We start from the raw sequence: 14,403 nt of genomic DNA, 5'->3' as shown, positions 1-14,403 counted from the left end.
CTTCCCATTGAGACAGCGGCGGATTTGGGGCAGGGCAAGCGGGGCGGCTGCTCCAGGCCCCGTGCTTGCAGAAGCCCCATGCATGCGCCATGTCAAAGGGGGGGGGGGCCTCCGGCACTCTCATCCACCCCTGCATTGATATATTCTATTTGTGTGGCTGAATAGATCTTTTCCAACCTTGGTTTCTCTAACATGTAAAATGTTTTGGATTTATTTGATACTAGTGGAGTGTGGTATTTTTGCAGACACGTTTTACCTCATATTTTTATTTAGAAAGAAGGTAAAAGGATTGTCTGGATTAGGTGTAGATTTTGAAGCTCAAATGCAGCAGATTAGACCATAAAAATACATCTGGAATTAGAGAAATCATGTGGAAAGAAAAAATGTCTTGGTGCTTCTTCCCCAAAATTAACTCGAAGCACTTCAAAAATAAGCAAGACTCCAAATGTCTCTATGTACTTTCTTTAAACTGCTCTCACACAATCTACAGTAAAAAAAATTATTATTCTCTACACAATTTTTACAAATATCAGCCAAAAAATGTGAGAAAGTTGTAACATGGTGGCAGACAACACACCAACTGAAAAAACATAATTTGTTCAATAATGGTCTCAACTATCACATTAGATATACTCTGTGTCTATATAAGACTATGTCTATGCTACAGACCTTACAATAGCACTGCTGTTCCATTGCATCTATGCTACTTTAAGGTCTACTGCGTAACTGCTTTATGCTGGCAGAACAGAGCTCTCTGGTCAGCATAATTAAACCACCCCTTACACGTTGTCTTGCCGACAGTGCTATCTACACTGGTGCTTCTGTTGGTAACATTTTATTCGTTAAGGTGTGTTTTGTTCACACCTCAAATGACAAAAGTGCTAGTGCAGACAAAGCGTTAGATATAACTATGCATACACGTACATGTTGTTTATGCATATTCATTTGTGTACCAATTATACTCGTCTGTTTGTGTAAATTTCTAAATGCTGACAGTAAACTAACCTGACATGAACTTTATTAATAGAATTGCAGATCACTGTATGAACAGCTTCATATTATTAATGATTGTTTCATGGACAACATGGTGAGCAAATAAAAGTGCCATGTTCGTATTGTATAGAACCGTAATATGATCCATTGTTGACTGACTGTGGTGGATGATAAGTCATTAAATAAAAAATCTGCATCTAAATCAGGCAATAGACTACATTCTGGGACATTTCTGTCATCACTTGTATACAGATATTGTAATTATGAATGAAAAGGCATTAGGGATACATACAGGAAGTTCAATTTAATATTTTTCTACATTGGTGTTCTTTGGTGTCCATGAAGTGTCTACAGATTCACTGTTTGAAACTGGTGGCGAGAAATCTTTTACAAAACCAGCACAGAATTTCTAAGCTCATTCAAAAATAGTTTAACAGTAAGGAAATTAGCAACCGGGAAACAGAGTGTGTACAGGTTGAATCTCCTTGATCCAGTAGACCTGGGACCTGACTAGGGAATTTGCAGAACCAGGAGCAGTCAATGCTGGCCCCTTTGTTCCCAGCAACCAGCTCCTCCAGTGCCAGTGGCTGGCCCCTCCACTCCTGGCCACCAGGGCTCTGCAGCTCAGACCATTCGTCCCTGGGGCTACATTACTCTGGGCTCTGGGGTGCTGGGTCTCCCCTGTTCCAGCCATCAATCCCTGGGGTTCTCCTGCTTGGACTATTGGGGTTCCATTCTTCCCTGGTCTGGCAATACTCTTGGTCCCATCTCTGGTTTTCCCCCTGAGTTCTCCAGCCCTGGAGCACACACAGGGTCACCAACGATACCAGACCATGGGTGTTGCTAGACTAGGGAAGTCCAGATTACAGAGCTTCAACCTATATTAGTTTAAGGAGGGAATTAAAAATTAGAATTCTAATTATGGATCTGACAAAGGCAAGTCAAGGAAAGCTATAAGACAAAAGGCACTGGTCTATCAGATCCAACAAATTCAGGGCCTGGCATCCAAGGGCCAAAGCTGCCCAAGGGCTTGGCCTTCCTGTGCAGGACTGAAGCTCTTGGGCTTTGGCCTTGAGTGGTGGAGCTCAGGTTGTGGGTTTGGTCCTGGGTTCCAGCCTTAGTGATCCATTGAAATGGGTCCCAACCCACATTTTGAGTACCTGTGGTATAGAACCTTTTCCTGTACCATATTAATAAACCAGCTGACAAGAGATCCTGTGCAGACACTCATATACTTTAACCTAACGTTGTTTGGGTCTTTAACTGAAGGACTGTTTTTTGTGGAAAATAAAATGAAAAATGCACATGCTTTATTTCAATTATTGTATTTTTAAAAAATGAAGGAAAATGAAGGCTAGAGGGAGGGTTCGGGGGTAAGGAGAGGCTTAGGGCAGAGAGTTGGGAGGTATGTGGGGGCATTAAGACAAGGAGTGGTGGGTGGCCTCCGGTCAGGGGGATGGAGATGGGAGGGCTCATGGGGAAGGGAGTGGGGGTGCAGAAGTCAAGGCAGGTGGGAAGGGCAGAACTCAGGGCAGGTGTGTCAGGACAGGGAGCTGGGAAGCAGCCCCTAGTATGAAGCTGCCCCTCTTGGCTTGCAGCTGCTCCAAGGGGGGGGCCTTGCTTGGGGCAATGGCTGTCCTGAAGCCTGTTGGGGGGGCAGCTCTCTTGCAGGTTGTCTGGGGAGGGGCCAGGCTGTGAGGGTTGCCCCCCTCCAGCTGCCCCCTGCAGCCTGTCTTTGGGGGCAGGTGAAACTCTGGGGGGCTGCCCCTGGCCTCCAGTGCCCCAACCTTGCAGGCTGTCTGGGGCAAGGACAAGGCTCGAGGGGTTGCCCCTGGCCTCCAGCAAACCCTCTGTGGCCTGCAGGCTGACTGGGTGGGGTCCAGGCTCCGGGGGCTGCTCACACCTCCAATAGTTTTCCCCTACATGTCCTGTAGGCTCTCTGTGGGAGGAAGACAAGCTCCAGGTTTGGGGGTGGAGCTCCTTACTCCATCTGGAGACAGGCAATATGGTGGAGCTCCAGTCCTGCTGGCCTCTCTTTTGGTGCTGCAGCTGTCCGCAGTGGCCATTCTAAATTTCACCTCCCTTTTCTCTGTGCCTGTCCCTTCCATGTGCCTTCACTCTCTGTCTCCTTCCTTTCCGTGTTATTGAAAACAGTCCCATTCCCAGCATTTCCCATTTTCCAGGCAATTCAGAAAAGTTTGGAACTATAGTTAAAGTTGACACTCGAGCAATTAGCACATGCATAATTATGAGAAAATACAGTTGTGTCATATTTAAAGATCAGGTGCCATACTTTATTTTGAACTCCTTCAAGTTTCACCAATACACATCGGCTACGTCTACACTGGCCCCTCTTCCGGAAGGGGCATGTAAATTTCAGCAGTCGTCATAGGGAAATCCGCGGGGGATTTAAATATCCCCCGCGGCATTTAAATAAAAATGTCCGCCGCTTTTTTCCGGCTTTTAAAAAAGCCGGAAAAGAGCGTCTAGACTGGCCCCGATCCTCCGGAAAAAGTGCCCTTTTCCGGAGGCTCTTATTCTTACTTTGAAGTAAGAATAAGAGCCTCCGGAAAAGGGCACTTTTTCCGGAGGATCGGGGCCAGTCTAGACGCTCTTTTCCGGCTTTTTTAAAAGCCGGAAAAAAGCGGCGGACATTTTTATTTAAATGCCGCGGGGGATATTTAAATCCCCCGCGGATTTCCCTACGACGACTAGTGAAATTTACATGCCCCTTCCGGAAAAGGGGCCAGTGTAGACGTAGCCATCAGCTTTACTTTTTGCAAGGTGTAACATCTCATTGCAGACCCAAATACATTTCCCTTTGATTCGTAAATTGGTCACTATTAAAAGGCTAGCATTTGATAATTGCCATGCTATCATATAAAGATAACACAGCAGTGTTACTTAAACTCATAGCGCTTATAGGGGCCTAAACGACCGGTATTAGTTCAAGAAAGAGATTTGTATGGCTCTGTAGAGTAGCCAGCTAAGGGCAACTCTCTGCTCAGAGTAGACCGGTAGCCAAGTTGTTAGCTGCACAAGAACAGAGATGGTGAATAATACAAACAAGTCTCTGCATAAATCAGTGGTGTGGTCTCGTTTGGAAGTGTACGCAGGGTAGCTCTCCCCCTCTCAGGGAGGGCACTGCAGAAGCAAAGGAGGGCTCGGGGGAGTTGATGGCAACGACCATGGGGCTGCAGAAACTCTCAGATGAGCTGCTCACTAGATAGCTGCGGACGGAGCTGAAGAACGGGCCGATCAGTTGCTCGGCACTCTCAGCCTTTTGCCTGGTTCTGGAACGGAGGGCGGCAGGCGCGGCTGGAAGCCACAGAGGCACGGCCGCCCGGTCGCGGTGCGGATATCGATTGATAAGGACTTTTCCTATGGTCGAGCTGGTGCCGCAGGGCGGCGCGCGGAAGCCGCTTTGCTCCCAGGCACTACCAGCCTCGCGTACGGGAGGCAGCGAGGGACAAACTCCAAGTGTCCGGGGGTAGTTCGGTTGAGCGTCCCCCCCGCGTTGGTTTCACTCCGGCCCAACGGGACTCCCGATGCTGCGATGGCTGATGGGAGGCGGCCGGGAGCCGCAGGGACTCGCCGAGGTAAAGCGGCAGCGGCAGCACCCCTGGCGCTGGGGGGAGGGAGCGGAGCGTGCGAGTGAACTGAAAAGGGGTAGGCTGGGGGGAGGGGCGGGCCGGGGTCAGGAGTGGGCGGGGCGGGGGGTGACGGGACAGGGCAGGCTGGGCGGGGCTGAATGTGCGTGGGGCAGGCTCAGGCGGGGGGCGGAGGGGGAGGGGCAGGCGGGGCGCGGAGGTCAGGCTCCCCTCGGATCAGGCTCCTTTCTCACTTTGCAGAAGTTCTCAGGCCGGTGGCTCTGACCCAGCTTCCCGCGCTCCATGAGGAACAAGCTTCTCTCACCAGTCACGAGCCCTGCCCTGAAACGTGCCAAGATTTCAGATCTAATGGAGGCTGAAAGGCACCCGAAATACTAGTGCGTGTAACACAAGCCTTACCAACTTCTGCGGGGCACAACTTTAAGTCCCTATTCAAATCAAGCCTGGCTCCTTTGACACTGGAGCTAGCTAGCACCACTGTGACTTAGCTTCTTAAAGGATTTAAGTACCACCCCACCTTGAAATTAATGGAAATGGAGGTGTCTAAACTAAACCTAATGCAAGAGGACCCCAATCGTGAATAGGCCAATAGTTGTGCTGTAATAGTAAATAAGATGAATATTTAAATAAGATGGGAATGGGGAAGGAGGCATTAATTCGGAAAATGGAGAGGCTGGGGAGGGGAGAGATGCTAACTGGGGGCAGAACTGAAATTTGAATATAGAAGGTTTTTACAAAGAAGGGTTTGAAATAAAAGGGTTCTACGGTACATGAGATGATTTAAATGGGCATTAGACTTGTATACCTAAAGAGGATATTTGGGCTTGAACAATTTACCATAGATAGTCCATAACTGTATTTATCCACAATAAAGCAGTCATTGGACTGTGGAGAGAGAGAGAGAAAATGCCTCTAGTCCAGTGCTTAGGGGACTTAGATGAAAGACCCTCTGGGAAGGTGAAAGAAGGTCCAGTCTCATCCCCCATCCTGCAGTTCTTTTCTTGTTCGCCCACAGATTCAATAGGAGAAACTGACTAGTTGAGATATGTCCTGATTTGAGCAGGGGGTTGTACTAGATGACCTCCTGAGGTCTCTTCCAATCCTATGATTATATGACTGCAGGAGCCTCGCATTAGACTATCTTCCATCATAATAGGTAGAGCTCTTTCCTGAAAGATGGAGGAGAAATTATTTGAAGAGGGGTCTTCCTTTGGTGGGGGGTTGGGCAGAGGGGAAATTGAACTTGGGTCTCCTAAATTCCAGGCTAGTGCTAGCTACTGGTCTAAAAGTTATAAAATGTGCTCCAGATCATTTTGAATGGGACTTGATCCAATAAGTGGAAACAGACCATGCTTACAGGCTAGACCCTGCGCATGACTTAGGTGGACATACACCAATTTTCTCTCAGTTTATGAAATGTTCTGGGGCTTCGGCAGGCAGTAGATGTCTATGTGCTTAGAGTAAGACAGCAGGGTGCATGCCCAGCAGTGGAAACTTAGGTTCAGAGGAATCTTTATGTTGAACATTTAGATATAAAGAGTATAGGGACCTACAGGATTCAGGGGGAGTTTTGCAGTTCACAGCAGAACTTAAAACTGGGACTTGGGTTCTTCAACCTGACACTTAGTGGGCTGGGTCCTTAGTGTTTTCATTACTCTACTCTTCACTTTCTTTCCCATCTATAACTCCATTTCCTGCCCATGTACAAAGCCAATGCAGAGATATATGCCGGAGTTGTACATAGACTGAAACAGTAACTCTCAGGTGTGAAGTGCTCCATTCTTCCCACTGGGGATGTTGGCTCAGATTTGTAATATTGACAATTTAAAGGTCAACAGTGTTAATTAACTGAGACCCCTTGTTATGGTGCCACGAGTAGGTAGCAGATGGAATAGAACTGTCCTTTAATATTTTTGTCCAATCAGGAAAGAGCCAAGTCTAAGGCGCTCAGCAGTCCCTATGGCTATGGGTATAGCCAAACCTCACTGAGTTGGGTATCAAACCCAAGGAGCCCAGTTATTTGCTAGTAAAATTAACCTGTAACAGTGAGAGTACCATCACATAGTTGCCACCAGGTTTCAAGGTAACTAGCAGTAATACCTAATAAAACAAGAATTGCACAGTGGCCATGGTGCGGCCAGTTAACAGATTTCTCAAAGTGGTTTTGCGGACCACTTTGAGAAACACTGTCTCATAGGGTTTACAGTAAGGATGTTAAAGCGTGATTGGATAGTTGTATGGTCGATACAATTTCCATCAAATATACAATTAGTCGATAATCGTTTCTGCAGAGCCACAGTGCTGGCTCATGCCAACTCTGGAGCCATCTGTGCTGTGGTTCTGTATTTTAAATGTAGTAAGAGCTGCTGGGAACGGTGGCCTGGCCCACACCACTTCCCGCAGCTCCTCTTGGCTGCAAATGGAAGGGGCTAGTCAGGCAACAGCCCCTATCTGCTGCCAGCCTCTGTTTGTGGCTCTGACAGAATGCTCTGGCACCAGCCCCTGTTCGTGGCAACCAGGGCTGCCACCATGAACAGGGATTGCTTGGCAGCAACCACCCCTGTCTGGGGGAGGCCCAGCTCCCTGCTGGGACCCTTTTGGACAGGGGCTGCTTTACAGCAGAGTTCCCTATCTCCCCTCCCCCCCGCTGCCCTGCTGCAAGTGGCACCCTGGAGATGGTGCTGGGGGAAACCGACTTTTAAGTTGGCTCCTCCTAGCACCAGCTCCTGTTTCCCCCCCTTGCTGCCTCTCAGAGCCTTGGGTTGGACTAGAGTCCCTGCTCTACCCGTGCTCCTTGCAGCACTTCTGCTTTTTCCTGCATTTCGAAAATTGAAGCACCCGCGGTGGGAACCATTGTGAGTTGGACTGAAGCTGTCCCTGCTTGTGCCGTTTCCCTCTGTGCCTCTGCCTTCCCTGCCACCTGCAGAGATGGTGCTGGGGAAAACTGGCTTTATTGGTTCCCCGCAGCACCAGTTCCTGCTCCCTCCTCTTTGCTGCCTTTCTCTGGGAGAAACAGCAAGGGGAGGGGGAGCGATTAGTCGAGTTGACTATCTGATAAGCATTTGCTTATCAGATAGTTGATTAGTTGACTAGTTGCTTACAGCCCTAGTTTACAGATCTCACAGAAAAAAATGCTGTTCATTGAGACATCTAAAAACAGTTTACTGAGATGAGAAGAGGATTCCAGACAATAACTGTTAACCAGTTGCTTATTCTCATTATTTGACATGATGGTTAAAACAACAAGGGACTATTGCTTATTATTTTTAAACCAGTTTAAATGTTATAGTATAAATTAGAGTACATTCCATAAAAGAATCTACCTAACTTAAATAAATAGGAGGCAATTCCTAGTTATAATTTCATTAAGAGAACTGACAGTTATGTTAAATTCATGTTTGGGACTAAGTTTTGCTTACTTTCACAAACAAATCGTATTAGGTGCTAGATCTATGAGTGCTCTAGGGCTAGAGCACATACAGGAAAAAGTAGCAGGTGCTTGCTTAGCGCACACTGGCAACCAAGCTTCCCCTATGCCCTCTCTCCCCAGCACCTCTTGCCTTCTTATGGCCCTGATGACCAATTCCTCTGCCTCCCTCCTAACTTCTCCTGTCCAGAGTAAAACACCTGTTTTGCAGAATTTGGGAGACTTTGGAAGGGAGGAATAGGAGCAGGGATAAGGTGTGCTGGGAGAGCGGGAGAGGAGAAAAAGAAGCAGGATGGGGGCTTGGGGAAAAGGGTGGAGTGAAGCAGAGGGGCTGAGCATTCTCTGGTTAGAGGGGAAGTTGGCACCTGCGATGGTACATATGGCTAAAGACTTAATTAGAAATGAATTATGTATATACAAATTGAAGTACTCATGATTCATTTCTCTTGATGAATTTTTAGAAATCATCTGTACAGAGCTTAGGTGAAGAACAAATACAGAATCCCTACACTGAGCTCCTTGTACTGAAAGGTCATCATGATATAGTGAGATTTCTAGTAAAAATAGATGATTACAGGTAAGATTGTTTTTCTAATTATTGCATTTCATCCTAAGTAATACATAAGTGGGAGTCTGATGAAAATCAGGAAATATTTTAATTATAATTTTTTGCCAGAAACCAAATACCAGGGTATTTAGATCTAAATGAATGGAAACATATTTAGTAAGACATTACATTTCAGTGAAATCACCTTTTGGTTTGAATATAAACATCCCTCTGCAACTTTTGCATTTTGAACATTTTAGGTTTCTGGATCTGATCCTATAACAGTCACATTGACTTTGGTCAAGCCACATAGGCTATGTCCACACTCGTTTTTTTCCTCCGGGAAAAAGATACACAAATTTCGATCTACAATTTGAGTCCCTTTTTCCGCCTTTTTTTTTTTTTTTGAAAGATGCTTTTCCGACATTTGGCCCACCTACAACGGGCCAAATGTGAGAAAAACTGCCTATTTCGGAAGATCCATTATTCCTCATAAAATGAGGAATACAGGGATTCCCAAATAATGCGCCCACTTTTTGGAAACTGTTCCGAAAAGGATGCGGTAAGGTTTTTCTGGGATGCCAGGTATCCCAGAAAAACTCTGCAGTCCAGACATACCCATCGTCTAAGAGGAACTATCTGTGCCTCAATTTCTTGTATAATGGGGATATTACTTTCCTGTTTTAGAGGATGATGTATGCTTTACAAATCACACAGATATCCTAGAATTGCCTTTCACATTAATAATGCCCTTTCTGTACCTTGTCCAATTCTTCAGTATCTTTTTTATAATCAAATATCCTGAACCATGTACAATAGTTTGTCATCTCTAAAATGGCCTAATGTCCATTTAAAATCAATTTATCCGAAAATGAATTACTTACCTTTTGTTGTCATACCCTTCCTGTCTCTTAGGCTGGGTCTACACTATAGCCTTTTTTCGAAAACAGTTACACAAATTGCACTCTGCAATTTGCGTAGCTTTCTCCAGTTGCTTTTCTGGAAGAGGCTTTGATAGGGCCAAATGGCAGAAAAGCCTCCTCTTTTGGAGGAGCCCTTATTCCTCTTAAAACGAGGTATACAGGGCTCCCGAAAGAAAGAGTTTGCTCTTCCGCAAGATAAAGCGGAAGAGCAAACACATTTCCTGGACACAGTGGCATTTTACCCGGAAAACCCTGCAGTCTAGATGTACCCTTAGGCTCACAAATCTCACTCCTTCTCCAGCTATATTGGTCTCTTGGGAAGTCTACTCCCCCAATTTTACTTATTTCTCCATCTATTTCTCACTGTACTCACTGTTAAAATTTGGTGCATGGCTATTTATTATTGGTTACTACAAGGATTATTTCCTTTCTGGCTTCCTAGATTTTTACCTTTTCACCCCCCTCAATCTATTCAAAATGGTGCTGTCAAAATAGTCTTCCTCTCCCAATGGTCTGACTGTTGTCTTTTTTTACTCTGCAAGCAATCACTGGCTTCCTTTTCAGTACCTTATTCTAGCTCCACGAGCAGCTAGACAACCTCCTCATCCCTTGTCTCCTCTGATTTCTTGTTTTGTCTTCTCAACTTCCTCTGCAGCTCCCGGTCCTTGCTATTTCCTTTGTTGCCTCTTCCCTTTTTCAGCTTTGTGCCTTAATTCAGGTACTCCTTAATGCTTTCATTGTAAGCCCAATACTAATTTACTTATACCCTTCTCTAATTGGAGTGAAGTTTGGGCTCCTGGAAGGGAGTTAAACCAGTGGTTATAGACCAGAGAGGCAGGCTTGCTGACTTGGCATGGTCATTCTGAAGCAGTGTGGATGAGTGAATGAAATTTGGCACTGACAATGTGGAGACCTGGCTTCCTTTCTCGCCTTTGCTTGATGTGAACTTGTACCCCCTTTCAGTCAAACTATTGGGGCAACAGGGGAAATAATACTTGACTGCCTTCTAGAATAGAGCTTTGAAGCTTTGATAAGTAAATAAGGGTTGTAAAGTGCCTAGAAATCTAAAATAGCAGGCAGCAGAGATGAGATTTCAACTCCTGGCATCATCTCTTAGCTCAGTGCACTTTCCTCAAGGGTATAGGCACTTCGTTGGGGGAGACTCTCTTCCTCCTATTGTCTGCTGAGCAGGCAGCTGCATTTATCTAAGTGTGGAATTCCCCCAATCTCATTTTTGTGAGGTTTCATAGAATTGTGAATTTTGAAAATATTCACAGAAGGTACATAGAAACTTCTTTAGGGTCCCCTGGATATACATTTTACATTAAGAATGTATTAGATATGTAGATAAGCAGCATGTATTGCCTTATGATTTATTTTTATTTTTCTAAGTAGCATTAAAATAGGCCACAATGATTAAAATAAAACTACATTTTTTCTAGTGATGTGGATAGTCATGATAACAATTTTAGACTAGTTATTTTAATAGCATTTCTTCACAGTACAGATTTTCAGAATATGCACGCTATATGGATCTCATCAATCTTTGAAAATCTGGATTCTTAGTGAAAATGTTGGTGCATCCAAAGGCAGAATAGAGGCACCTGCTGATGCTAACAAGTCCTCTATTACTTCAGGAAAGGACAAGCTTTGTTGCCCTGTATCAAACACATTACTGATACTAAACAAATAATAATACAGTGTAGAATGTACAATAAAACAATGTAGAAATATACTAACTAGTAAGTCTGAGGATATGATAAGTCACAGTAATATCTTATAGGTGATTAATATTCTGAGGGTATGTCTACACAACAGCTGTTATTTCGAAATAACTTTACCAGCGTCTGCACAGCCAAACTGCTGTTTCAAAATTAAATCGAAATTGGTAAACCTCATTCCAAAAGGAATAGCACCAATTTTGAAATGCTATTTCCAAATAGGGGGCCTCCAGCCCTTCCCAGGGTGCCCTGGTGGCCCCTCGGGGCACAATCAAGAAAACTCCTCTCCCTCCCCTTCTCCCTGGAGCCCTTAAAGGGGTAGAATCTGGCCACAGTGCCTATGCCAGCTCCAAGCCTGCCAGCCCAGAGCCAGCAGTCACTGCACCTAACCCAATGGCCCCAGCATGAGCCAGGCAGCCAGTGCCAGCTAGCTCTCCACCGCTCCCCAGGACCAGTCTGCCAGCTCCCAGGGGCTGGAAAAGGTGGGCGCCTGCTTGGTCCAGTGCGGAGATCAGGGACCCAATTCAGGTTTGGGGGGATGCCTCCAACGTCCATAATCTCCGCACTAAATGGAGGAATGCAACCCTCTACAGGCGGATGGCTGCCAGCCTGGCCATCATAGGCCACATGCAAATCCAGGAGCAGGTTCGCATGAAAATAAAGGAGTTGCGGCAGGCGTATGCCAGGGCCACAAGGGGCAGCTCCCAACCAGGGGCAGACCCAGTCCCCTGGCCCAATTTTGATGCCGTGGACCGCATCCTGGGGGGCAGGACGGTCCGTGCCCCTGATGTGGTCATAGACCCTGGGGCAGAGCTTGCTGCCTCCAGCTGCCTCCCCAGCTACCGCTCCTCCTCCCACTCCTTCTCCCTATCCTGCTTCTTCCTCTCTACTGTTCCCACACGCCAAGGGATGCTGAGGCCCTTGCACCCACGGTGCTGGGAGACAGTTGGGCTGGCAAGCCCCCCAACTCTGAATTTCTCCTCCCCCTTCCTCTTCCTGCCAGCTCCCTCCTCCCAGGTTTCCCCTTCCCTCCTCCCACCTTCTTTCCCCAGTCTCGGCTTAGTTTCATTCCCTCCCACCTCAGTTTTGTTCAATAAAGAGGCTTTTTTGTAATGAACACATGTCTATTATTGTATAGCAGGAAGGGGGGCTAGGGAGGGGTAAGTGGAAGGATGTGAGGGAGGAATGAGGCACAAGCCTCCAGTGGGGCACACCAGGGAGACTATTACTGCCTGCAGAACATGCTGCCAGGTTTACAGGAACATGTCCAGGAAAAGCACCAGAATGCCCAGGGGCAGCTCTGGCTCCCTGTTGCAGAGTGCTGTGGCATCCTGAGTGAAGGCAACCAGAGCACACAGATAAAAAAATGCTTTGCTGACCCTCAGCGAGGTAGGCAAGCAAGCAGGGAAACCTTAAAACCGGCTGTCTGGGGTGGTTCCTTTAAGCACAGGTCTCAGATCACCTCAGGCAGCAGCCACACAAGGTAACCCTGACCTGATGCCCTGACAGAACTGCTTCCAGCCAGCCTTAAATGCGATTCAGCATCCTATCAGTGTGGACACGCTATTTCGAAATACAGGCAGTCCTCGACTTACGCGGATCCGACTTATGTCGGATCCGCACTTACGAACGGGGCTTTTCTCGCCCCGGAGCTCACGGGCAGCGGGTCGCCACCCGTGTCCTCTGGGGTGAAAAAAGCTTCTTCCGGTCTCCCTGGTCTGCTGGGGGGGGGGGTCCAGCAAAGCCGCTGGATCCCCCCAGCAGACCAGGGACACCCGAGCAAAGCCGCCGCCTGGGAGACAGGAGCAAAGCCACACAGGCGGCATCCCGCCACCTGTGCGGCTTTGCTCGGGGGTAAAGGAGCAAAGCCACACGGGCGGCGGGGTCCCTCCGCCTGTGTGGCTTTGCTCGGATCTCCCTGGGGTGCTGGGGGATACTCCCCCAGCACCCCAGGGAGACAGGAGCAAAGCCGCACGGGCAGCGGGGTCCCTCCGCCTGTGCGGCTTTGCTCGGGTCTCCCTGGTCTGCTGGGGGGCGAGGGGGCGCAGCTAGTGCGCCCCCCTCCCCCCAGCAGACCAGGCTTTTGTTGCAGGATGCCTCGGGTAGAGCAGCTGGGGTGCTGCCGGGTTGGTCCTGTGGGAACCTACCGGGCAGCGCCCCAGCTGTTCTGTCCCAGGTTCCAGATTCAGCAGCTGTTGAAACTGATCAGGCTGATTCCAGGAAGCTGGGGGCAGAGCAACTCTGCCTCCGGCTTCCTGTAGTCAGCCCCTGGTCAGTTTCAGTGGCAGCAGCTGAATCTGGAGCCAGTTCCGACTTACATACAAATTCAACTTAAGAACAAACCTATAGTCCCTATCTTGTACGTAATCCGGGGACTGCCTGTAGCAATATGCTATTTTGAAATGCATTTTGTGTCTAGATGCATTATTTTGAAATAAGCTATAGTGTAGACATACCCTGAGAGTTTGAGCTGTTTAGAAGAGTTTGCTTCACTGGATAGTTATTTTGGGTTGTTTAGTTAATATGGCTGCATTGATAAATAGCTAATTTTCTCCTGATCTTTTCAATACAATTAGTATTGTTACTCAGCTTCTGAAATGTTTTTATTTAGTTTTTGCAGTTATTCCATTGTGTTTTTTTGTTAACTGTTGTAAGCCAGGCTTCACGCTTCAGGTCTTTAGATAATATCATCTTATTGAGAATTTTGCAGAAGGATTTTCTTGTTTTCTCGGTGGCTCGGCTAAAACCAGTGAGTGGAAAATTCTCTCAGATTGGTTTTTGAAGATACTAAATAAATCCTGTATCAACCTAACAGACAGCTGATTTTTTCTTTGTTTCTCTCTTATTTTTTGAACATGAAGTGAGGGTCATATTGATTGGAAGATCACTAAAGAAGGGTAAGCCTCAGCAAGAGGCTTCCAAAAAATGGACTGAGATAAAATTGCATGTAATACTCTAGCATTTGACATATTAAACTAAACCGAGTTCATAACACATTTTAAGAATAGCTTTCTGTGTTGCTCATTTGACCAGTCCTTGCTCCTCCAGGAAGCAGACAAGGTTATAGAGGATGGTGATCATGACTGGAAAAGAATCAGGTGACCCATGAAACTCCAGCTTGGTGAACAAAATATATCAGTAGAGTGGCTGGTTCTACAGTAAATCTTTATATTAAAAAAAA

The 14,403-nt window shown here is 46.8% G+C and overlaps 1 protein-coding gene across 1 annotated transcript in view; it reads left to right on the top strand.

Annotated features, from left to right (window-relative positions):
• The first annotated feature begins 4,234 nt into the window (after positions 1–4,234).
• The window catches only part of WDR41 (WD repeat domain 41), a 50,529-nt gene continuing 40,360 nt past the window's right edge, over positions 4,235–14,403 (top strand). Inside the window, exons 1-2 of the mRNA XM_075932317.2 lie at positions 4,235–4,592; positions 8,493–8,608. Coding sequence (XP_075788432.2) covers positions 4,542–4,592; positions 8,493–8,608 — 167 coding nt within the window. The 5' untranslated portion in view covers positions 4,235–4,541. The remainder of the gene's footprint in view (positions 4,593–8,492; positions 8,609–14,403) is intronic.

The sequence above is a fragment of the Pelodiscus sinensis genome, chromosome 6, assembly GCF_052426305.1.
Source record: "Pelodiscus sinensis isolate ZL-2025 chromosome 6, ASM5242630v1, whole genome shotgun sequence".
Lineage (NCBI taxonomy): Eukaryota > Metazoa > Chordata > Testudines > Trionychidae > Pelodiscus > Pelodiscus sinensis.
Note: the sequence above shows the minus strand (reverse complement) of the source record. Positions and strands in the feature narration are given on the sequence as shown.